Genomic DNA, 26,944 nt, shown 5'->3' on the forward strand with positions numbered 1-26,944 from the left:
ACATGCTGCATTATGGAACTAGGACTTAGGGACAGTCTGCCAATATTCAACAGGACATCAATAAAATTCTTTTGCACAAGAATACTGCTTCTAATCTCATGGGTAGTAGCATCAGTGGAATATGTAGAAGACATAAAAGGTTCTGTATGTGATTTGTGAGGTTCCCTGGTGACAGGTTCTCTTTAAAGGACATCTAGCACCAGGATGAAGGATTGTAGACCAAGCTGACAAACTGGCAGGTGCCCCTTCTGCCAGGATACACTCTTCTTTTAGCTTCTTATGGCCTGGACTTTAAAGTGTTTAAAAAAAAACAAAAACTTAACTATGGAAATAAGCATGAGGGGCTCCATGAACACCTATGGAGACCAGATCCCCTCATGCTATGCTTGTTTGCATAATTTTAAAAGGCTTTTTTTGGCTTTTGAGCTGGCTCAATTATTGGTTAATAAGTTCAGAGATATATGGAAGGGACAAGTTGTGGAAGGCTGTGTAAGTCATGGTAAGAATTTTAAATCAAATTTGATGTGCAATGGGTAACCAGTGGAGAGACTGGCAGAGAGAAGAGGCAGAGGTGAAAGGAAGAGACAGATGGATTATCTGGGCAGCATAATTAAGGATGGAGTGGAGGACAGTTAGAGAGTTAGCTGGGAGACCGCAGAGAAGAATGTTGCTGTAGTCCAAACAGGAAATGATGAGTGCACCACAAAACTGACAAAAACGTCATAATAAAATGTCCCCACTGCTTCTTTGTGCCATGTCATGGGAATGTCTATAGAAATCAGCCAAGATATCAGCAAAGATATACCTTAACCTTACCTTACTGCATTTGGACATTTCTGAACATCCTGTTGTGGGAGAGGGGGGGGGGGGGAGAAGGTTACAAAGAGGGATCACGGTTGAGCCCTCCTTATACTCACCGGGTGTTTGCTGCATAATGCAGCCAACGCTCACGACAGGGTGACAGGTCACATTCCCCCCCCATGACATCACAGGAACGATTTGATTGGTCCAGTGATGTTGACTGCTGCCATTGGCCAGTAAATACAGACTGGCCAATGACAGTGATCTATAACCCTGGGGACATATCCTAGTATTGCCCTGCTACGCTTGGTGGTGTTGGAGAGCGGAGTGCTTGTGATCTGTCCCCAATAACACCATTTTCCTCCTCAATCTGCCTTTTTCTTTGTGTCTACCCCCCCCCCCCCGAACCGCACTTTTAAGCCGTGTGTGGAGAAGGTAGTAGTGCACACCGTGTGTAGTGACGGTAGCAGTGCATACTGTGTGTGGAGAAGGTAGTAGTGCAGAGGAGGTTTTGCATACCGTATGTGGAGGCGGTAGTAGTGCAGAGAAGGTAGTAGTACACGGCATCTGTGATGGCAGTAATAGTGCAGAGGAGCTAGTGCACACTGTGTGGAGGTGGTAGTAGTAGTGTGGGGGACGTAGTAGTGCACGCCGTGTGTGGAGGAGGTAGTGCGGAGGAGGTAATAGTGCACAAAGTGTGTGGAGGAGGTAGTTGTAAAACTTAAACCGCATTGGATGCGTACAGTTTTATTGCCTCTGATTCCGAAACTGCTAGAGGGAAAGAGCGTTTCTTTTATTTGTCATCCTCATCATCATCATCATCCCATCCTCTCATCCCATAGTGACCCAGAAAAGAGAAGGCGTCTTTGGACTAGTGCTGAAGAAATTCCAGGGACTTCTTCCCCCACATGGGTGACCCCCAGTATGCCCCTCAGGTCCCAGATTTTACAGTCAGTTCTGGGATACACAGAGACATGGCAGGGCTCATACTGGAGGACAATAAGGTTTTTTTTCAATCTCTACACTGCACAATATATTGCAGAAAACCCTTTTTTTACGCACGACCCCACAGGTGGGCCAATAACTCACTGTAGTATTGTTCAGTGATCGTTCTTCCTTTTTCTATAGAATCCATGAGGATGACGCCGTTCGCATCCCAAAAAATCGTCGCCATGAACTTTCTGGACAACAGGACAGCCTTTGCTTCTTTGGAGAAGATTCACCAGGAGAATTCCATTGTTTTGATTGTTGCTTAGTTTCTGGTGTGTAATGATGAATCCAGGTTTCATCAACAGTGACAACTCGACTACAAATACTCTTTTGGATCTCGCTTAAATTGCTTCAAAAACACTGCTTCGAAGTTAACAGTCGCATCTGCTTGCGTGAGCACTCGCGGCACCCATCAGGCCGACAATTTTTTCATCGATAACTTATCATGTAAAATATTAATTACGGCTCCAGTCGACACACTTACAGCCTCTGCTACTTCGCGCAACTTTTCATCGTCGATCAGTGAGTCGATCATGTCGTGGACTTTTTGAATGATATTCTCGGTAACCACGTCTGTTGGGAGTCCTGGTCTCTCCTCAACAAAAACGGATGTTCGCCCACGTTTAAATTTCGTTGAACCAATATCTAAAACTGTGGTCATAGATTGCGAAGTGTCCCCTTAAAACAGAATCCAACTTTGCTTTTATCTCCCCGCATTTTTTCCCATCCAAAAACAATAAGCGAATTACCGAACGATACTGCTCTTTTTCCATCTTAGCGAAAAATCATGAAACACGTCTTACTCAAATGGCTGCCAAATCCAAACTAACCTATCAATCAGTCTGCAATTTGTTTTGCCGTCGTTTGATAGATGGCAGCACATGATGATAAAACCAAATTCCCTCACAAACGCCCTCTGTCATCAAACAGTGGTACTTATTGAACCGCCTTGTATATCTGATTCAAATGATAAATATAATTTCTCTAATGGCAGCTCTGTATTAGATTCAGATCAAGAGGATGCAGGAAGACCCTTGTTCCAGGTGGAAGATGTGGATCATCTGATAAAGCTGGTCAGATCCTCCATGGAAATTGAAGAGCAGAAAAAGCATTGTCCAGTCCATGATGTTTCAAGGATTGGGTGAGAAACAGAAGTGTGTTTTCCTCTTGCATAAAAACATCACATCTTTAATTAAAACCCAAGTGGAAAAAACGTAAAAAGAAGGAATTAAGACAAGAGCCGTCAAGCAAAAATACTCCTTTAACAAAAAATAATCTGAATTCTGAAATGGCCAACCAAAGACTGATGTAGCAATTTCCAAAATATCAGAGAAATCTGCCCTACCATTTAATGATGCTGGATCTCTGAAGAACCCCATGGATAAAAAAAAGTTGCTGGTCTCTTAAATAGAGCCTGGGAAGTTCCATCTGCAGCTTTTAAGACAAACATTGCAGCTATCTATGTGGACACGCAGATGGAAGAGAAATTGAAAGAAGGTTCCCCTCAAGAGACCCTGATTGGATGTCAAAGCAACCCAGAAAGCCTTTTGGCTGACGGATCCGTAGATGCCCAAAGACTTTCTGCAAGATCCTCTGCCTTGTCTAATTCAGCTAGACGGGCCATATGGATAAAAAGCTGGAATGGAGATGCCTGTGTGCGGCTTTATTGTTTGGAACAGCACTTGATAAAATCTTGGATAAGGCTTCTGACCAAAAAAAAAAAAAAAAGGGGGTTTCCCTTTGACAGGAGTTTTGAAAAATGTCCTTTGTCCCCAAAGAAGGTTTGCTTCTACCCACAAATCTTGAGAAAAGAAGGAGGGGGGCTGGAAATATTGAACAATCCCCCAGATCCCTCCAGCAATGACTGTTGGGGCAGGCTATTGCACTTTTTCCTGTAATGGGAACAAATTTCCAATAACAAATGGGTTTTAAAGATCGTCCGAGAGGGTCTGAAACTACCTTTTTCTGTCCCCCCTCTCCCTCAACGATTCAGGATTACGATTATGACAAATCATTTCCTGGTGGTGAATGTCGTGGTTCAAGGAAAGACAATTCCCAAGTACCTATTTTTTCCACTTTCCCAGCACATTAACCACTTGTTCTTCATACTCCCATCTGAGTAAACCACTTAAAAAATTAGGCATTATGGGTAGGCTCTGAGGAATTGTGCCAAGTTTGTTGCAGGGTTGATGGATTATGAAATTCTCTGCGAAACTGTATCGGAAGAAGAAGATGGGAAATGCGTAGTTATAAATCTATCTATGGGCCAGATAAGTCACTCCCTTGTGGTCAGTGAAAAGTTATCCTCCAATTTCACTTTTGTAATTTGCTTATCTTTTATCTTCAATGAGAATCTATATCAGACCTCTGGTACAGTCAACTAGACTTGGTTCCCATGTTCTATATAGACGAGTTTAGCAGGGAGGAGCCTGGGCACCATGTAATCAATTACATGAACTGCATTTTCCCCCACAGCCATCTCCGTCTGTTAAAGGAGACGTAGACCAAAGTTTATTTTATGATTTTTTTTTGTTTTATTTGAGAAATTGTAATTTTATTTAAATTGAGAATCTAAAAGTTTAACTTATGCAATTTGTCCTCCTATTCTAAACAGTCAAGAAGACCTACAAGATGGGCATCTTAACAACTAGAGAGTCCAGCATTTGGCAGTACAGTTTTGGGCCATGTGCAAGCCACTTTCTACTGCTAGCACACTTCATTCACTTCTATGTGCTTATACAAAAGGCTTTGGATTCCACAACCCCATGCATGAGCCAACTGTTTAGGTCACCAACAATAGAGCAGGTCCTATTGGTGTTAGTCCATGTGGCTGGGAAAAACTTACAAATTTGTGTGCATGTGGCCTTAAAAGAAGCAGTTTATTTTGCTTCTGAAATCCAAATTATGTGTTCTGCCAAAGGTTCCCAGGAAATCAACCTACTGGTTTCTGTTTTTAAAGGTGAAAAAAGCATTCATATGTAATTGCTCTCGAGTATAGTAATACCTCAAATGTGTTCATAAAACGCTTAAAAAGGTGCGCCTTCTCTACAGCAGTGCTTACTGCTCTAATCAATCGCTGGCCTTCTAAAGCATTGTTCTACAGCTACGGTACTTACAAACTACGCTTGCAATCAGTGTCTGAAGAAGGTCCAAAATTAGATCAAAATGTCAAACTGACAGCTTTATGAAGTTGGTTTGCTTCATCTAACGGAATTATACTTCAATGGGTTGGCCACTTACCATGTTAAAGTGTGGTGTAAGTATAAGAACCTAATATACTTGCCCTGTAAAAGTATGGTGTTTGCTGGGAGCAGTAAGTCACATTACCCCCACTACTATAAACCCTAAAAGAGTGGCCCCATTTTAATAACAAAAAAAAAAATCATTGGAATTTATAAAAGTTTATAGTGAACATTTTTACCACACAGGTCTCTGAAATGTTTGTTCATAATGGACACACCTGTTTTTTTTTACCCTATTGTCCTCAGTTATAGAAATAGCCCTTATTCATCTAGGGGTGTAATAAAGATTGTTTTAGTATGATTATTTGGGGTTTCGGGAGAAATGAAGAAAGTGAGAATACATAAGAAAACTAGAAATCTAAAGAGCTATGAAAGCAGTCTGAAGCTTTAAAAAGTATAAAAAAAAACAAAACAAAACAAAACAACTAACAAAATGGTGCTACTTACCTGGTTCACTGAACCCAGTGGTTTAGTGTCACATACAGCACTGACTAGTTCTTTTTGACAAGCGCATTCAGCCTGCATTTTCAATTCAGTGAAATAAGAAGCACGCTAATGTATCTCTCTTTGCTGTATCACACAAGGATATTCTCCATAGGCTATAAATATGCTTACCATGTACACCAGTAACATTAATCCTGCTACATCAATTAATGCAGAAATTCACTTCGGAGTATACAGTATCAGAGTAGGTTGCAAAATAAACCCCATTTCAAGAACCAACACGAAATCTTTAGACCTTTCCACAAATACATAGGACAATATATAAAATGTGTGTAGATTTATTGCAGCAGAAACATCTCAGTGCAACAAAGCAATGGAAAAAAAACCAACCAAATGTAAAACGAAGGCTCCTGCTCACAAGTCCGCTGCAGAGCCTAGAAAGCGGGAACAGACCTTGTGCACAACACAAGTCTCCCTTTGGGTAAATGCTAAGGCAAATCATGAATTTTCCTAATTGTGCCATTCTGCGTCGTCCTGTCAGTCTGTATGCAAACTCAGAGGAAAAGTTCAAAGTTAGTGGAAGTAGAATCTGTTTGCCACTAGCCCCAATTGTGCCTTTTTTAGTGTTGCTGAGAGAGAGGGGCTAGGAAGGTTTAAAAAAAACATTAAAAAGTGTTAACTTGTACACATATATATATATATATATGTGTGTGTGTGTGTGTACAAGTACACACAAATTTTAAATTATCCTTATATTGTATTAGCACCATTTGTGCGTATTTTTCTCTAGATGACAGGAGAATGTTTGCACACAAAAAAATAATGATTAAATAATACAAATAAAAGTGTAGTGTTTAATAGGACAACCACAAGCGCATAAAAAGAGGTATTAATTCATATGCTGCCTGTATGATGTGCAATATACTGCAACAAAATAATAAAATTTGGGGTAAAATTACAGACATCCCTGACAGGAAAAGTGTTCATACAAGACAAGATGATGCAGCTTAAGATCCCTACTACTCTTTAGGAAAAAAAAAAAATGGTACCTTTAGAAAAGGGAGCTATCAGGGCTGCATCATATGGAAGAGTAGATTTTAGGGTATGAGGTTTGATGTACATTAGTTTATATAAGGAATAAGAAAATTCATGGCACTCCAAAGGCAAAATAGTCATGTTCTTCGTGTTGTATGAAAATGTAAGGCTTGTGGTGCTTCAATCCAATCGTCGTCTTCTACTAAAAAGACCAAAATCTTCCTGTGGCAAAGGATTTTCTTCATCTATACAATGACGCCATGATATGTTCAAGGAAGGGATACCCTCCGACTTGAGGATCATGCACTTTCACTGGCAACTTGCTCAGAGAAAGTCAAAGACCCCCGAATTCTTGGCTGCTTGATAAAAGAAACAGAGTTGTAAAGGAAAAAAAAGGAAGCAAAACAAGAGTAAATCCATTCCATTACTGGCATTTGTTTGTTTAAACAGATGCAATATTAATTTGTTAAAATCAATCTGTTACAAAAGCCAAGCAACCAGGCAAGAATGTGGGCAGCCTCCTGCTCCCTCTGCACAAACACACAGTCTGGAGCGGGGTCTGATGGATTAGGTGCATGGATTAGTGGCCATGCGAACATCACACATACATCTCAGCAGAGTAGTGCTGGCCTCTCCACTTTTCGACTTAGTATCAGGATGTAAATAATTATTAGAAAATTTTCAGGAAACAAACTTGCTAAAAACTGGACCAACGTTGGAAATTTGCTCACATAACATCCACAAAGAACTCACTGGGATTGCCCATAGCCATGCGGAAGGATTGTCTGCTAGCGGTGAGTTCAGGTGGGACGGAGGCTAAATCCCGGCTTGGTGGGGCTCCTGGGGGGCCCATTACAGGAGGTGGTGCTGGCATCATCATCATTGGAGGGCCATACAGAGGAGGCACCCCAGGAGGACCATAAGACTGGTGTGTATGGTGGCTCCGGATGCTGTGTGCTATGGAATGGTGGCTCCTGTGGCTGTGTTCGCTTGCTGGTACTGAGCGTTCACTGGCTGCTCGGTCTCTTCGTAGGCTGCTACGTGTAGTGTGGTCCGATTCGCTTCCACTACCTCCAGATTTTGAGTCACCAGTCTTAGGGTCTTTTCTCTTTTCTGTACTGCTACGGTTGGAGCCACTACTTCTACTACCTACAAGAGGAAGAAAAATATGAAGAGAGTGTGAATGAAACAATGCATATGCACATAAATTTTACCTGTTGAAACTACGAGGAAGCCTAATTTTTTTCCTGAGAGTTGAAAATCATAAACTTTCACGTTACAGAAGAGTATAAAAAGCATCTAGGAAGTAAAAACACAAGGACACAACACTTCATAGAAGTCATTACCAAGTCTTTCTTTTCTAAAGATCAGTAATGTCCTTCAATGATGTAAGCTTGTACTCCTTTTACCTTGCCCTGCACTGCTCATGCTGTGAGGAAGTATAGTGTTAAACCAGAATAAGTAGATCATGAGAGGAAGTTTAACTGTAATAACACTAAAGTGGCACACGTGAGAACACAGGTCTAAGAAACCTGTTTGCCTTATGTTGCTAACATATTTGTCGCTAACACTTACCTTCACTGTGCTGACTGCCAGCACTACCACCTCCATAGCTATATCCTGGTTCTGGAAATCCTGGATGTGGGCTGTATGGGTGAGGCAATGGGTACTGATATTGAAAAGCCATGGGCCAGGGTGCAGCTCCTGGATGTGGAAGAGGAGCCAAAGTGTCCTGATCAGATGTCCCACTGGAACCGTCATGGTCATTTAAGGAAAGGTTTGCCATGTCTGATACATTGAGAAAATCAAAGAAAAAGATTACATTTTGCAATTATGTAAGAGAAAGTGTCACAAGGAAATGCACTTTTGTTTAACATACTGTTATATTTTTCAAGTCACTATTTAAAATTGTAGGATATGGAATTTTTATTCAATCTAATTTTGGACTGTAGAAGATTTATGTGCAACAGTCACATCACTTACATTACAACCAAGACAGATCTATTTTATAAAGTGATATATTTTGTTAACTGGCTTTTAGAATCAAAACAAAATTTGGTGACACATTCTGCTTAGTCCTTATACACATGACTGTATATGGGTGCAGTAAGCTACTTGCACAGATTGCTAATGGCCCCCATAGAGGTCTATTGATGTGGCTGCATCTCATCTTCTGAGAAAAACCCAGAAAACCCAAGACCCTTCTGCATTTAATAGATTAGGCAATGCAAAACAAAAGAGAGCTGTGAAAGGGGACATAATAAATAGCTACGTACTGCCACAAAGATCTCCAAAAATGTAGTAACACTGCTCAGAGAAAGTTATTTTGTTGACGGTATGGCGGATGTATCCGGCTTTTAGGAGGTTGCTGGCATATTTCCTTGCTTCCCGCCGATCTGTGAAACCTTCCACGTGGTTATATAGCCAGTCTACTACATCAGAGCCTGGAAACAGAAAAATCTATTAATTCTATATAAATGAGGGAATCCTGCATATTTGATTTGTATCGCACTACAGATGTATTAATCTGATCAAAGTCACGGTGTAGCATGAGGCAAGGGGGCAGTCCCCGGGTTACGTACAAGATTTGGTTGGTTCTTAAGTTAAATTTGAATGTAAGTTGGGACAGGTATATTTTTTTAGAGTCAATAAACGTTTATTGGAAAGTACAAGACAAGTCATACAAAGAGTATTATCTGAACAATCCAAAAACAAAAACAGAAATAACAACAATAGCATGACAAAGCGGTGGTTCTCTGAACCGGTAACTTGTATCACTGAACTGCTTGCCTCATGAGGCATGAAAATCATGCAGTTTAGGATAGGTTGATTGCCAGTGTCAGATCAGTGCTGACTTAAAACGATCTTTGGACAATCCAAAAGTACTAACATGGCCTCTTAGCAGTCGACTAACTGATAAACTCGTATTACTAATCTATGTACCTTGTCAAGCCTGAGGCTGTGTAGCTCGAAGTAAATGAGCAGCGTCGAACAGTTCGGAGTTACCTTCACACGTGTAAAATTTTTAGAACTTGAACAAACATTAAAACACAATTACAGTCACACATCCAATCATACGACAATCGACATAGGAAGAAGATGGAGCATATCTAGATCAGAATAAACAACCAAGGGAAGCATCGGTATCCTGAGGGATAGTTCGAAAAGGTGTGAAGTATATTTAAGTCAAGGAACCACCCCAGACGAGACCCACGTAGCAAGGGCAGGTGAGTCTTTGAAGGCCAGCCAGGTGGACCACGTGGAGTGGAATCCCGTCGCTCTACCCTCATCTATTGCCTTGAGCTCTTCCATCCTTTGAATGTATGTCATGGCACCCACCCAGTCAGCTCTCGACGGGGGTGTGGTTGACCTCCAATGTCTGGGAATAATCTGGCGTGTGGCGACAAGAAAGTGCCTCAGCATGCCTTTTTTAATCTTTGAGATGGGACCAGACAAAGCTGAGAGCAGAGCCTGTTCGGGAGTAAAAGTCAAATTAGATTTTGTTAAGGCATTATATAGAAGATTGACATCATGCCAAAGGGGTACAATTGAGGGGCAGCTCCACCATATATGTACCATTGTTCCAGCATGCATCTCACATCGCCAGCATTGGTCCGAGACCTGGGGGTATATTTGTTTCAACCTTACCGGAGTACGGTACCAGCATGAAAGAATTTTAAAGTTAAGCTCTTGCAGTTTACATGATGATGATAGAACATGAGTTAGGGAATAAACTGTGTCCCATTGCTCTGGGGTTAGTTCTTTACCAATAGCTGATTCCCAAGCCCTAGCGTAGTACGGTCTGCAGTCTCCTGTCTCCCTTGTCAAAAAGATTCCATATAGCAGTGAAATGGTGTGTGTGATTGGGGTCTTGGTGAGGCAAAGTTCCTCAAATGTGGTAAGAGAGGAGTTTAAGATCGAAAGCGGGGGGGACAGGTATATTTTTTTAATTGTAGCTCCAGGCAAATTTTTTATTTTTGTCCCAGTGATAATTGGATTTTCAAAATTTTGTGCTGTCATGGGAACAAGGATTATCAATCAAGCTTAGTTACAGGCATCTTACAGCTGATCATTGCAGCCTGGGACTAAAGTAAAGCTTCCAAAGATCTTCACCAGATGTCACAGTGGGCAGAGAGGTCCATCTGTAACTAGGGGGTGTCTGTAAGTCGGGTGTCCTTAAAAGGGAACCGGTCATCAGAAACTGATCAGAAATAAACCACTAAATGTATGTTGCCAAGCAGCTGAACACAATCCAGATAATGTCTCTCTCATGACGCAGCGTGGTGGCCTCATACAGAAAATCAACTTTGAAGTGAGATGTAAATTAGTTGTATAAAAGGCAGAGATTTTAACAGGGAGGTTAAGCTCTCTCTTCCCCTGAAAGTCCCCTTCACTGTAACTGATGGTTCTGCATCCAGAGACATCACAAACCAGATCCCCTGAAGTCCAATGCACAATGTCAATCACAGAGGAGGAGGCTTCAGAGTTCCACACCTTGACTTTAGTGTTAAACTCTCCTCCTCCTTGACTGCATAAATCAATTTACAGCTCACTTAAAAGTTGATTTTCTGGATAATGCCACACGGCCTGGTCATGCAAGAAACAAAAACTAGATGGTGCTTCACTGCTTGACAATATTCTGGTAGTGGTTTATTAGGCCAATTGCTGATGACAGGTTCGCTATAAGTTGGAGACTGCCAACCAACCTTTCATTAAAAAAAAAAAAATAGCCAATAATCTATAGGTATGAATATATATTTTTAAAGATTTTATTTAGCATTTTTAAAAAGGAACAAAACAGCAAACAGTTCTTCCTTACCATACAAGAGTATTTAAATCTAATAAGCGGTTATACTTACCTACAATGCTCCTCGGCAGTTCCTCTACTTGTTGCGCCTCCTCCCTGTACACCCTATGATCTGACGGTGTTGCTGCCTACTGACATTATAGTGTGTGCACTACTTACTCACATTAAGTCAGATTGTTATAGTAAAGATGTATTGGTATATCAGCATTGAGCTAACTGTATAAAATAGCAAGAAAAAAGCAAAAGCACAGCAGCACAATCCTTATGTAAAAAAAAATAAAATAAAAACTATAGGGTGCTATCCTGCACTCTCACCAAAAGAGTCCAATGATATAAAGAAGAAAACGGCAGCACTCCATTCAAGTGAAAAAAATGGTTTTTATTCCATCCTCTGCAACGTTTCAGCTGTATTCCAGCTGGGACAAAGGCTGGGATACAGCTGAAACGTTGCAGAGGATGGAATAAACACCATTTTTTTCACTTGAATGGAGTGCTGCCGTTTTCTTCTTTGTATAAAATAGCAGATAGGGAAGTATAGAACAAAGGTAACACTGCATACATACTCACACTACTCATTCACACTGACGTAGAATGGGAAGACCAGGAAATAGTATCAGATGAGGTCTGGGCAGCATAAAGCGGGCCAGGGTGCCTCTAGTGTCATTTTATACATTGGCAAATCAGAATTAACCACGAAAATCCAATTGGATAAGGAAGTTATTTTCAAGGGTTTCCAATTTTGAAGATCCTCTTTCTAGTATAAAACATTGACAGACGCCTTTCATACTTCTTAGCGACATGGATAGAGTTAATCAATAGCGTCCTATGCTGTGTAAGGATCTGGGCTGTTAGATACATTGTTTGTTGAGAGTGCTTTCATATGTGGCATCTAAGCAGCTAATGAAACGCAATGCAAAGGCTCTTTTGAGGAGACTTGCCTAATTGCATTAAATTAATATCATGTTAACATAAACACAATAAGTTTACATTGAAAGAGAAAGACACAGAAAACCTTATCTTCCCTTAATGATGAGGACTTAAAGTCCTTCTGAAGTGTCATCAGTATAGCATAAATTTCCTACTTACCAATAAAAGCATTGGGGATAGTAATTTTAAGCCACATCCTATCCCGCACCTCCAAACCAGATTCTGGGGAGCTCATCGCTTTCACAATTGTAACCATGTCACTATGTATTGATAGGTGAAAGTCATCAAAGCCTTAAGAGAAAAAAAAACCAGATGATTAAAAAGTGAGATTTCTTGTTCTTATAAATAAAACATTTCATGAGCAAGAGAATAACAATCTATAACATTCTTAAAGAATTAGAAGTCATCTTACGCTCAGTTTCCGGTATAGAGCTAGTGATGGAGGAGCTGGTTGAAGTGATTGTACTCATAGATGGACTCATTCCATATGCCGGGTAGGTACCAGTCATTGCTGCGGTGTGAGAAACCCAAGCAGCAGGGTCAATAGGCCTTATTGGTTCACCTAATGAAAAGCAAAGAGCAGATGCAAGATGAAATGATAGATCATCAGAGAGATGATGGTTAAAAAAAACAAAACAACAACATTACTCAAGTGAACTATATGTTTATTAAGGGTCATTGTGTATGTCATCCTGAAGGAATGAAAGCCCAATCTATGACAACATATTTAAAGGGGTATACCCATTTGAGCAAGTGATTGAAATAGTTTGAATAATGAAAAATGTATACACATTTCCAATATACTTTTTGCATCAATTTCTCACAGTTTTCTACAACTCTGCTTGCGGTCCTTCATTCTTCATTTCTAGTGGACAAAAATCTGACCATGGTCACACAGGTGCATGTCACACAGCTATGATTACTCTCTGTGATACTGATGAGCCGTGCACCTTGGTGACAATGGTCAGATTTCTGTCTACTGGTAGCAGTGGGGGGAACCTCATATAGGCGGTATGTCAATGGCTTCCCCGGGGTCTTAGGCCGCTCATACACACGTAAAAATCTGCCTGGCCTCTGTAAATTTTAAGTCAGCGGCACTGCTGACACAGCTGTGGACAGATCTCTGTTCCCTGGCACGAAACAGTTAATAATGCTGTTCCTGGTGCATCACAGGAGTGTTGGACACATTGTCTGCTTCCTGTCAGTAAATGTGCACACATAATGGAAGTATGCCAGACGGCTCTACATGGTATTTCAAAAGGTATCTGGTAGCCAGTATGTGGATGGGGGAAGGATTGAGCCCTGGTGTGTCTGATGCTTATTGTTGAGAAGATCTGTTAGTCGGGTTGGGGGCTGTGGAATGTTCTGACCTATATAGTTATTTATATGAAATATTGTTAAATTGTCCTGGGGGGTGGCTATATATCACTAAAGTGGGGAGGCTGTATATAAGAGCTTTATATTAGAAAATGGGGAGGAGCTGATATGGGGGCAGTAAATAAAGTAGGGGGCTGTATAAAAAAAAATAGGTGGGCTATATATAAATTCCTGGGGGATGCAATAAATATAAATTAATTAGGGTTGCGCTTTATATATAATAATTAGGGTCGGGAGGAAGGGGGGTATTATTAATAAGGAGGGTGCTGTACATAAAGGAATAATAGGGTGTTGTATACATAGTTTAGAGGAAACAATATATAATATTGAGCATGCCCTCACATGATGCGTTTGCCATGTGTTTTGAATCGCATGTATGGAGCATCATGTCACATCATTAATCATTATTATTAATGTTAAAAAAGAAAACATAAGTTGTTACATTAACTGATGCATTTGTAATACGTCTCAAAACACAGGGTGTGGTCACACGTTTCAGTTTTTATTGTTTAGAAACAAAATCAAAGTGCATGGGGGCTTGTCACAGCCGATCACATGTGTATTTCTATGGAAACACATGTGATTGGTAACCAGCACCAGAGTCTTGCATTTATACAATACAAGATACCAGGTGCTGGTTACTGATCGTATGCGTTTCCACAGAAACACGTATGCTTTTGGGCCCCTGTACGCTTTGATTCCGTTTCTAAACAAAATCAGAACAGTACATGAGACCGCACCCTCGGGGGGCTCTATTTTAATTAATTAGGAGGAGCTTTATCTATTCAGTTCAGGGGGTGCAGTATACATAATAAATTGTGGATGCTGTAAATACTCTGGGGGACTAGATATAGGATAATTAATCACTAAAACACTGTATATTTATCAAATAATTGGGGGGATATATGATAATGTATGCAGGGGGAAAAAAAGTATATAATGCATTACACTGTAATTATACTGTAAGTGACTTATTTTTTGGGTTGCAGTGGAGGATATGCTGTATGGACCTGGAGACACCTCGGGGCGAATTAAACAGCTGGAGTTACATCCAGGAGGGAGCACTCATAATGGAGTAATTGTCACCTAAGGTTAGTCCTGTAGACACCTTATAGTCAATCAGTCACAGAGTGTCAGGGAGCCAGGTTCGCTTCTGAAAGTGTCTCGGCAATATTATGTGGAGGCATTATCATTTGTTATTGGATTTATCTGATAAGGGAGTGGGGGGATTTTGAAAAGAAATTTCTAGACTACAGTCACACTGTTTCAGTTGCAAAATCAGATTTTTATTACACAATCCTCAAACGTGACGTTTCGGTCAATGTGTGGGAATGGCGATCACACCTGCTCTCTGGGATAAGGTGCTGCATGGCTGTGACCGCTATTGCTATATACAAACCACATGTCTGATTTCTCTGTGCAAACTGAGTCTGATGAAGGTCAATAGCTTGACCGAAATGTCACATTTGAGGTTTGTATAATAAAAATCGGATTTTACAACTGAAACAGACTGGAATCTAGAAATTTCCTACACTATACGGGATTGGGACCCCCTCCAGAGCACCTGTATATTCTACCTGATTTAGTGTGCAGCAGAAATCCATTTTTCTATGGGGGATTTTTAAAGACTTGCCTAATGTACCAGGGGATAAGGGGTAACAGGCTTTACTTATGTGTGTAAAACTCAAGTCCGCTTGGGGTGCCCACAATCTTTATACAGCCCAGGGCCCATGGTTGTCTTAATCCGCCACTGACTGGTAGTAAACATAGAAGCTTGCTATAGAATCTTAGCAAGCAGAGACCTAGAAAACTAAGGAATTGAGAGAAAGTATATTGGAAAATTGTATAATGTTTCATCATACAAAAAAATTACATTAATTTGCTGAAGTGGGAATACCCTTTTGAGCCATGTGCTAGCAGATGTTCTTATTCACTTCTATGGGCTCATGCACACAGCTGTGGTGGATTCCATGGCTCTGTGTAGGAGACGACTGCCCGACACGCAAAAAATCTATTCCTGCTTGTGTTCGAGTCCTGGGCAGTCTTATTCAATTGTCATTAGCATGCGACTGGAGCTCATATACCGATTGCATACAATACCGTTGTTTGCGTCCTGTATAACTACGCATGTCATGTGTATTTAGGCTAGTGGGCCCATTCAGATGGATGTGACATGTTCACACAAGACATGATTGTTTGCAGGCCAAGTGTTTTTCTATATTGTGTTTTCTATGTCTCTGAATTTTCATTTCCACAAAAAAAAAAAAAAAAAAGGATGTTTTCACACAACTCCACGAAAATCACTGATAGCATAAAGATGCGGAAAGCGTTTCTGCATAAGCCCAAATACTGAATAATCGTAAGAATGAATCATTAATAATCCAACTTCATAAAAAGATCTTTGATATGGTTTCCCATTTTATGTCAGCTTGTTGTAACACAGAGCTCTGATTACTCTTACACAGGAGCTGTGCGCCTGTGTAACATCACATGACTAGAGATAGGCATTTATCCACAGGAAGTAAACAATGAGCCTTCCTGTTGAATGACAGCAAACAGAGATCTAGAAAACCATGAGGAATTGATACAGAAAGTATATTGGAAAATTGATAACTTTTTATTACACAAATATCATTTATTTCCTGAAAGTGGACAGCTACGTTAAAGGAAATTGACCACTAAAAAAAAACAAAAAAAAGGCTGCAAATACTCACCCCCGCTCCTTTTCACCTTTCACTCATCTTGACATGCCGGGAAACCCAGAAAACAAACTTGTAATTAGCAGCACCGCTAGCGGGACAAGATGTCCAGCGCACCGGGCTGCTAATTATGCACGCCCCCACACCTCCATCTCCCAGTGATGTCATGCCTCTCGTGTGATGTCACCTCTCCCATGCTCCCAGAATGGGCGAGGGAGGTGTGGTGGCGTGCATTATTAGCAGCCCGGAGCATCGGAGAGTTTGTCCCGCTCCTGCCAAGTAGAAGTTTGTTTTCCAGGTGATCCTGAACGTATCCAGACAAGAGACAGACAGCGCTGGGATCAAGATGAAGAGGAGCGGGTGAGTATTTGCAGCTTTTTTTTGTTTGTCTATTTTACTCCTATAAAAGCCGAGAGCGCCGGACATCTTGTCCCTTCGCTCTGCTAATTATAGGTTTGTTTTCTAGGTCATCCTCGCATGTCAAGACAAGCGACAGACCGTGCCGGGGTCAGATGCTCCACTCATGCCCCTACAATACATCAGACTCCTCTATATATATATTTGCGCTGCTTTCTACCACAACAGGAATTGACATCCCTACCTATGTCATTCACTATGAAAAACAGAACACACAAATATCAAATTTAGTGATTTAATGGTCCCTCAAAAACCGCCACAAAGTCATGCTCTATTTCAGTCTGTTTTGTGGAACAGTGAATGTGATATATAATAAATTCCCTTTTCCTACACATAGCATAGCTGTAAGACTCCAACCAAATGAGGAAACTGCATCCATTGAGAGGGAATGGAGAGGTTGCCACAATTTATTTTCATTCAGCCCGAGGATTCAGTCATTTCACATTTTGGCTATACTCTTTAATCTGGAGAATAACTCCAATATAATGCTAATTTTGGATCTGTACCAGTTAGAAGTGGACCTTAGCTCAGATTCCTGACTGCTGGTTTTCATTTAATTTGTCTGCACTGTGCAATTTAGAATTGTAATGGTAACCAATCAAAACAAAAACCAAACAAAAGTAAATTTATGAAATCAGAAAAGTTCTTTATATTAGAGGGCACTTATAATGGGAGTTCCTAATAAATGATAACTACTTTATAAACTTGCAATATAAAACGTTAGCAGGAAATCCTCATGAACACTTTAGCCCCAGGAGCTTTACTGTTGCAAAGTAGATTTAAAACCTCAAAGTGAATCTCCTCTTTTTATTATTTTACCATTATTTAGTGCCTACAGTTAGATACTTTTCAGAAAGTTCCCTCTATAGTCAGTATTTCAAATCAACATTTATGCAGGAAATTAGGGGTTCCTTTAAAGAGACCGATTTGTGACCACTATAAAAGGTGTATACTATTTTGAACCAATAGAATATGTTCAAGGGAGGACATTGCATTTAAAAAAAATAGTAACAGATTATAAAATGGGTTAAATTATTAGAACTTACCTCTTGGTAAAGTAAAGCAACCTCGAGGAGAGGGATCCCAGCACTTTGCCACAGTCAGAGTTATGGGCCTGCAAAAAAAAAAGAGCTCGGATGATCCAGTATACCAGCTAACCATTATATACAGCTAGTCAGGGGCCTGTAAGCCACTATAAGTCTGAACCCCTTGTCACCGATGTACTTTTAGGTTTTTGCATTTCAGTCAGTACGATCACAGAGATATAAAAAAAGGTTAAATATGTTTTAACACATTAAAAAAAATAAAAACAGTGTTGATGCCAACATTTTGTTTTTTCTGTTATGAGTTCACGGTTTATATTTTGATAGATTGAGCATTTAAAAATGTGGCAATACCTTAAATTATTGGTTTATTTTTAAATTTAAACGTAGGGGAAGGGGGCGATTTAAACTTTTTTTTTTTTTTTTTAAGGCCCCTATGGTACTTGGCAGTCTCATTGTGGTTACAATACGTACATACACGTGGCGGTTACATTGCGGTTTGAAACGCAATACAACAGCAGAGAAGAAATTTGCCCAATTACATCGCCGTTAACATTTGCATTTCCAAAATACAATGTTGAACTCCATTTTAAGCAAGGGAATAATATAGAATGGTTAAAGGAAACCTACCACTCGAAGTGGCAGGTATAAGAAGGAAATACCGAGCACCAGCTCAGGGTGAGCTGGTGCCGGAGCTTATTTTTGTTAGTGTTTTAAACCGCTGTATCGCGGTTTAACACACTTTTTAAACTGCTGTATCGCGGTTTAAAACACTTTTTAAACTTTATAGCCGGCGCAGGGAGGTACGTGCTCGGCGCTTACCATGCGCGCGACCGTGCACGCGGCTACACAAGAAGTGAAGGAGAGCCGCGCGCGTGGTAAGCGCCGAGCGCGTACCTCCCTGCGCAGAAGCAGCTTCGGCTATAAAGTTTTAAAAGTATTTTAAACCGCGATACAGTGGTTTAAAACACTAACAAAAATAAGCTCCGGCACCAGCTCACCCTGAGCTGGTGCTCGGTATTTCCTTCTTATACCTGCCACTTCAAGTGGTAGGTTTCCTTTAACTGTTATTTAGCATACCATCAAATCTCGGTAATACAGAATTAGAACATGCATGTCACAATGCACTTACCCAGGCTTGTGCACAATTTCCCGGAGGACCCTCACAGCATCGTCATTGCTCATGTTTTCAAAATTTATGTCATTGACCTACAAAAAAAATTAATAAAATACCATAAGTAAAACCTGTTTCATGAGACCTTGTTGATTTGTGCTCTCCAAAACCATTCCCAAATGTTCACAAACTTTACAGCACCTGCAGTAACATATCCCCTGGCTCAATTCTGCCATCAGCAGCCACAGCTCCTCCTTTCATGATAGACCCAATGTATATTCCTCCATCACCTCGTTCATTGCTTTGGCCTACAATGCTGATGCCCAGGAAGTTGTATTTTTCTGATGAAATACAAACAAACAGACACATTGGCCAACGATTTCACCTGATCTTTGAGGAAACATCAAATACAATGAAGAATGGTTGAGCTTACTCACCCATGTTTAGAGTAACAGTGATTATATTTAGAGACATGGTGGAGTCTGTTATGCTGCTGAATGAAGACGACTGGAAGATAAAAGGGTATCAGTATGATTAGAGATCACAAAACAAAGTCATTACTGTTTCTTTAGAGGGAAGCCTAGCAGCTATATCTGGGTGGTTATTATGGAAGGGGCATAAAAACAGTAATTTCTGCACATTCATATTCAACAGTTTTGTAAGCTTTATGTTGCAGAGATTCTACAACGGAATTGCTGATATTTGAGTCTCCTACACTAAAAGTAAAGGCTACAGACTAGCGACTCAAATGATGAAATGAGTAATGCTCTTCACATTCCCACATACATGTCCATGCAGTAACACAACCATCAGGGAAAATACACTACTCACCCGCTCAATACGAGGGGCTTTTGGTTTTCTTCGGCGTCTTTTATGTCTCCGCATTAGACGAGATGCACTGCTCTGCTCTGTGGAATTGCTGAACCTGCAAAGCAAAACATTTTCTGTATTTATATGCCATACTAATATATTTTAGTATCCGATTATCAAGTAAAGTGTAGGGGATGATCACATTATCTGCATTGTTCTAGAAAAAAAAATGTTTATAATAAAACAGCACTCATTAAATAGCATCATAAAGAACCAAGTCACCCTAACATAGCTAAATTTTGTCTACTAGAAGTTTTTATTTAATAAAAGTATTTGAGCTAAGAGTTAAGCAAACTCTTATATGAGCCTTTAGACTCCAAAAGATGTACAAAACAATGTAACATAATATACAATGTTACTTACCATTTCAAGCAATCAAATTATACATATAAAATGTTACAATTATCGTAAAAATTATAGATTATCAAACTGAATGGTCAACGTTCTGATCAAATAGACCTTGCCCAGTCATAAAGTTAGCTATAACATGTAGGCCAAATGAAGCTCTTCCCTCAACCTGGTATTACATTTAGATGCAAAATGTGACAGTGTAGGTCAGTCACAAGGTACTCAACATTTATCGGTGTGATGAGTGTTAGATTTGTTAGTATAACATCCTCGCAGAGACTTTACTAATAACACATCTGATGCTTATCAACATTACACAAAATCACATCCCATGTCTATGTACTAAAGATACAAGCATCGGATCCCCCCCCCCCCCCAAAAAAAAGGAAATTTGTCTAAACATATGGACCCAAAAAGAAGAGGTTACATATAGGCCCAGATTTGCAGTTTGTTGCATAGTGGAAAAACTTAATTGTGTGATCAATTTTCTAAGACGTTGTCAAAATCATACGATCTTCAGGAAATATCATTTCTGATACAAACCTGAAGCTCTGAATTTGAGTTCACAGGGGCGGTTAAGGTGTTACAATAAAAGTTGTCTTGTAAGGGGGCCATCCTTTATAAGAAGCTAAAAGTATACATAATATGTGATGGAACTGAAGAGAGGTCATGCAACATCAGTCTGATAAGGAGATGGTGTCATTAAAGGGAACCTGTCACCAGGGACCTCATTTTTCACTAAAGATACATTGTAAAAGCCCATGACACCAGCAGTGCAAATCTGCCTTTCTGCCTTTTCTAAGCATTTGCATTACAATATAATTGTGTGTTATAACTTACCTTGCTCCCTGACAAAATCCTGGGGTAGTCACAGGGGCTGAACTTTGGGTTGGATGCATTTTAAAAAAAACAACATGTGGCTTGTCAGTGTTTCCCACTCCTCAGAGCTTGGCCCCCACCTTTGTGCTCCTGTCTAGCTCCACCTCCTGCTTCTTCTCAGAGGTCACAGCCTGGTGAGCCTGACATCAGTGGGGGAGGGACAAGCTGTACAGGAGCACAAACATGGAGGACAGCCTGCAGCTTAAACAGGTCACATGTTTTTTGAAAAGCATGCAAACCAAAGTCCAGCCCCTGTGACTACCCCAGGATTTTGTCAGGATGCAAGAGTAAGTTATAACACACAATTATATTGTAATGCAAATGCTTAGAAAAGGCAGAAAGGCAGATTTGCACTGCTGGTGTCATGGGCTTTTACAATCTGTCTTTAGTGAAAAATGAGGTCCCTGGTGACAGGTTCCCTTTAAACTCACATGTTCTGTACTAAGGCGTTGTTCTAACTTTATTTCTGGCACATTCCACGTAGGTTTGAATTTCTACATACCTGCTCGTAGAATCGTCCTCATCAGAATCAAAGAAGCTAGTTGAGTCCAGCTCACTGCTCATTAGGGTGGACGAGCTTTCATATCCTCCTGTATCCCTGCGCCTCTCCATCTTTGATGTGCCATTGAGCCTAGGAGCTTTAATAGGAAATTAGGAAATAGTTATTTTCATTGTTTAAAGTGAAGTAAAGGAATTGATACAAACTTTTGTAGTAAAGTTTATGCTTATTCTGAGTTAAGGAATCCATTAGGAGGTCATTTTTGTCAATATGATATCCAAGTCTTTATGACCAATCATTAAAAGAAATCTACAGCCAGAAACAAGGATTGTAAACAAAGCACACTGAAATGCAGATATGTGCCCCCTTTTCTTTTAGCTTCTTATGCCCTTCTTTTAAACAAAAAAAAATAATAATTCAAAATTATGCAAATGAACCCAAGGGGCTCTGGGCTCCATAGCTGTTAAATGTACTGTACCTGGACGCCCTAAGGCTCATTTGCACATATATTTTTTAAATTATTTTTTGTAAAAGCAAGGGCATAAAGAGCGGCTACTAGAGGGGGAACACACAAGCATGTAAGTGCTCTTGGTTTAAAATCCTTGATTTTGGTGGTATAAGTCCCATCATCCTCAGAACACCAAAGCAAAGAGCAGGCAGCAGCTAAAAGAAGTCATGCATGCAGAACAACTCGTAGAGTTTATTTTTTCACCTAAAACTTTGTTTCAATCAGTATGAACAACAATTATTAGATGATTACTTTCTGTATTCAAAAAGCCATAACATTTTGCTGACAAAACAGAATATGAAGGTTTGTTTTCTGTGGGACACATTGTACGTTTTTGTGGCACCAATTTATTATAATGCAGTCCATATGACACATGCTTTTTATTCTGTGGGTCAGAATAAACAGAGCTGAACTTTTTTTGTATACTTTTTTGTATGCAGCTCCATAAGGTATCGTTATTTGCAGAACAAGCTATTGTTTCAATACCATTTTAGGAAATACACATTTTTTCAAGTCAAAGAAAAAAAATTAAAACTTGTCACTTTTGCATTGAAATGTCCACTGTATGGGACAATTATTTTAATAGATAAGATAGCTTGAGTTCTTTTCATGGATCCTAACCAACATGACAGCAATAGTACATTATGCTGTCCGGTCGTTACAAAGAAAATAAAAAAAAAAAACACCTATTTTGTAGCTTATAACAACCAATTCCATCCCACATTTTCTTTAAGAGATAGAGAAGATAGATAGAAGCAAATAAAAAGAAGTGAAACATCTAACTATCCATTGAGATTATGGTCACTATAAATAATAGTCAGGATCATCATAAGACAGGCTTCATTATAACTACACAAAAGGCAAAATGATCTAACACGCTATGCTATTTATACATATAAAAGAATCAATTACCAGGGATGTGGAGCCGGCAAGTCAAACTTCAATTGCGACTCCACTACCCCAAAAATGATCAACGACTCCAGACTCCCGTTTTCCTGGTCCCTCTAGCAGTACGGAGATAAATGCGGGCATTCCTTGTCAGTGCCTTATTCATCTAATCTACAGCAGAGGAGCTTCAATACCGAAAATATACATAAAGTGCAACACACATTCAGCTAACCTAAAAGGGGGATCAGAGGTGCACAACCCGCGTGGACAGGTGATAATTGATGCAATCGTTCATTGGGGCAGGAGACTGCGTAGTATTGAGTGCAGAAGAGAAGTCCTCACTGCTTCCAGGTCCTCTCCTGCCGATCCAGGAGTGGTAAGTACTTGTCAGCCATACTGTACAGCTTCAGCGCACACAACCAGCATGGGACACAATTGAGTGGCACATAGAGGAGAGAAGAAGCTGCAGTGGGGTGCAGGGAGCAGAAAAGTATCCAAGAAAGGAGAGGATTTACTTATTTTTGCTGTGTTTGTCTGCTCTGGGGGAGGACTCCAATATTGGCGTTCATCTAGTCAGGGGGTCTCTAATGTCTGTTGTGGAGGGGTCTCCAGTACTATTATTGTCTGCTCTGAATACAGTATTTGGTTTTTGGACTATCATTTATTGCTGCACTGTGGTATTTATAATTTCTGGGTTGGTATTTTGTGCTGTACTGTGGTCTTCAACATCTGCAGAGTTTGTATATTCTCTCGGTGTTTGCGGGGGTTTTTTTCCGGGTCCTCCGGTTTCCTCCCACACTCCAAAACATACTGGTATTATTATTAGTACTAGTAGTAGTGCATCTAGGATGCTGGTTACTGATCCAGCCACTTAAAGTTGAACAGTACGGCCCTTGGACCAATAAATGTTGTTCACCCAGGGCCTAAGCCCTGAGATCAGGAATAGAATAGAAGGAAATTTTTGTAATTTTTATAATTTGTGGAGTCAGTCCAACTCCATCAAAATTGCCACAGACTCCACTGCCCCACAAAGTACACTACATTTGTCACTGCTGTGGTGGAGAAGTTTTTTCTCCTGCCGATTGTTGGGTTTGTTTTTTTAGACCACTAAATATCATACAATGAGGGTGATTGTTAGCGAAAGGCTTCCATAGTTACTAGCTTGACAAGGAATGTGATTTGGTGGGCAGCAGGATGCCAAGAATAAGGGGGTCATTTTGCCTAATGGAATTAGGGTATAAAGGGCGTTGGCAGCTATATGAACTTTTAAACAAGCTTAGCTCCAGATCTATCCCTATTAAACTGGGTTACTGTACCTCAGTAAAGCGAAAAGCATATTTACACTATGAAAAGCCAGGGTTGAGACTGAAAGGAGAATAATAATAATATATAATTTTTTTAAATGGGCTTCATTCTCCAGGTTTATTAATGAAACTTTGTGAATCTGCTAAGCCCTGCACGAAACAGCACTTTATATCATATCTTCAGTTAAATATGTAAATGTCAATCTTAGCCTACATGCATGCGGTGCGTACAGTCGTTGGGCACAAATAACATTCCACAGTCATTGGTAAGCCTCTCACGATTGCTTAGTGTGGCTGGATAACCAGGTTGAGGAAGAGTTGTGGTCATTTCAAACTTCTTCCATTTAAGGAATATGGAGGCCTCTGTGCTAGGCAAATTAATCCCCTAAACTAAATATATTTTCATAAACTGCTATTAGAAAGCATTGCCTCTATCCCTTCAAAGTCCCTCTACATGCCTGTAAACTTAAGCAATGACAGTCTGTATAATGGTGTGAGGTATAATGGTGTAATGGCTCCTCCATGTGCTTCCTGGTGCTGGCACCCCCTGCAGCCTGTGTGTGTGTGTAGTAGAGATACAACAGCTCCAGGTAGCCATGTTATAGCAGAACATGTCAGATACATGTGTAGCTCATGTCTGTGTAGCACACATGTGTATTAGGAGGGATAGCATGTCAGAAGATAAAGCACAGACACTAGCAATGCTTTACTATACATTACACACAGACATGAGCAGGGGGAGGAGAGGGGAGAAGTAACAGGGGGGACATCACTGCCTCTGACCATGTGACCAGTCTCATTTACATAATAAAGAAAAGATTATTTTAGAATGATTTATGTATGAATTGACTAAAAAGAGGCTGGGATGGGATCCTTGTGAGCTGCTCCAACAGGTAGTAGTAACAGAGACCTTACAAGTGTCCTTTCAGCGCTACAGAAATTGTTTTGTAAACTTGGCCAGATCTGTGCCTTGCCACAATTCTGTATGTGAGCTCCTTGGGCAGTTACTTAGACCTGAACTTTTTGTTCTTACCAATTGACTGCAAAGGAACGAAGAGTGAACAATTTTAAGGGGTCTAAATACTTTCCAAACCCACTGTATGCATCAATAAATGTTTGATGGCTGATTAAATGCATGCACAGTTTTTATGAAAAGCATTGTTTTTAACATGGAAATGTTAAAAACAATGCTTGTAGTAGGCTTGTAGTAGACTACAATAAAGAATAAGAATTATTTTGCACATCCTTATGTGATTTCCTCTAGAGTTCATTGCTAGATATAGTTTGAGGAGGATAGAAAAAAGTAAAACGCATAGCGGAGGAGTCTGAATAGTTACCCATTTTCTGGAAATTTAATTTTCTATGTCAATAGAAGATTATATGATAACAAAAGAGCCTGGATATAAATCCTTCATATGACTCAGTTTATAAAATTGGAATGTTGAGTCGGGGTTTGTGAGGTTTTGTCTCTAAACTGGATTTTACTTATGGACTTTGTGGGATCAGTCTGAAATAAAGCGTTTTCATGCTCCATTGCAAGAAGTAAGAGGATTGGAGCTGCAAATATGGCATATGTGAATTTTGGCATATGTGAATTTCGAACAAAATATCCATCTATCCTGAGAAATGATGTGGCAGGTCTGTGGCCATGCTTGATAAAGATTCAATGGGAATCGAAACGTCGCTGTTTTATGCCTGGATGAATTGTAAATAAAGACTCGTTGGAATTTAACTCCTCCGGTGCTGTGGTCTTCTCCAATTACTATGTCCACATGGGGTTTTTTTGAGCGCCAGTACCCTTGGCTGCATGCAACTTATATCTGAACTCTCTCCTACGGTTTGGATTGCTGCCTTTCTTCCTTAGGTTTATAACACATTTATATCCTACCTAAATTTAACAACTACAAGTAGGATGAGCAAAGCACATCACACAAGAAGATTACAAACAAGTTAATTCCTTTATTGGAATGTTAAAATTGCTGACAGGAAAGAACCCACATAAAATGCAGTGGCTTATTATAACTAATAACCATGCCCAGATCTTCTTGTATATAATACATTCTAGAAAAGTGCATGCCAGTACAAGTAAATAAAGATAATGATCACCTCTGCCCTAGTTGCCACAAATAACACTTTAGCAGGTGAATGCACTCAAATACAGACCTGGGAGCCCAATAAACAGGTTTTATTTGTAAAAGTGTAAAAAATTAAAAGGAAATCTACCAATCATAATTCATCCGTAAACCAGGGACAATGGCCTCCGTCTAAAATCAACCAGTAGCAGGAAGTGGGGAGGGGACCTGCTATGCTCATTGTAAAAGCCTATGAAGGCACAACAAAGAGGCTCTGGAATCACCTACCAGAATCCTTCAAGCTTGTTTGCATAATTATAAAAGATGATTTTAGCAGGGAGAAAGCCATAGATAACAAATATAAGAAGATTTCCACAGTCACAGTTCCTGGATCTATGATTAAGTGTCCCTGGTTTATCATGATGGATTTTAATGGTACATTTCCTATAAATTTCAAAATACAAAAAAGGAACAGAATAGCTTTTTTCCCCCAATCCTCCCACAGAAACCGTTATTACCGTATTTTCCGGACTCTAAGGCGCACATAAAAGCCTTGGATTTCCTTGGAAATCCAAAGTGCGCCTTATAGTCCGGTGCGCCCTATAGGAGGGCAGCGGACCCTACTTACATAGGTCCCCGCTACCGGAGACAGCAGATCTCCAGCAGGAACTGCAGACCAC

At 40.1% G+C, this 26,944-nt stretch overlaps 1 protein-coding gene across 3 annotated transcripts in view; it reads right to left on the reverse strand.

The window, feature by feature from the left end:
- Nucleotides 1–5,799: 5,799 nt before the first annotated feature.
- The window catches only part of DVL3 (dishevelled segment polarity protein 3), a 77,998-nt gene continuing 56,853 nt past the window's right edge, over nt 5,800–26,944 (reverse strand). For 2 of the 3 annotated variants that reach the window (XM_072142408.1, XM_072142410.1), the window contains 12 exons: nt 21,496–21,631; nt 19,728–19,821; nt 19,334–19,403; nt 19,098–19,237; nt 18,915–18,991; nt 17,786–17,853; nt 12,659–12,808; nt 12,406–12,537; nt 8,789–8,956; nt 8,088–8,300; nt 7,266–7,661; nt 5,800–6,868 (listed from right to left, as the gene is read on the reverse strand). In XM_072142408.1, coding sequence (XP_071998509.1) covers nt 6,837–6,868; nt 7,266–7,661; nt 8,088–8,300; nt 8,789–8,956; nt 12,406–12,537; nt 12,659–12,808; nt 17,786–17,853; nt 18,915–18,991; nt 19,098–19,237; nt 19,334–19,403; nt 19,728–19,821; nt 21,496–21,631 — 1,676 coding nt within the window. In that variant the 3' untranslated portion in view covers nt 5,800–6,836. Of the gene's footprint in view, nt 7,662–8,087; nt 8,301–8,788; nt 8,957–12,405; nt 12,538–12,658; nt 12,809–17,785; nt 17,854–18,914; nt 18,992–19,097; nt 19,238–19,333; nt 19,404–19,727; nt 19,822–21,495; nt 21,632–26,944 lie in introns of all 3 variants that reach the window. The other variant, XM_072142409.1, reaches the window with a different exon arrangement.

Source organism: Engystomops pustulosus, chromosome 3, assembly GCF_040894005.1.
Source record: "Engystomops pustulosus chromosome 3, aEngPut4.maternal, whole genome shotgun sequence".
Classification (NCBI taxonomy): domain Eukaryota; kingdom Metazoa; phylum Chordata; class Amphibia; order Anura; family Leptodactylidae; genus Engystomops; species Engystomops pustulosus.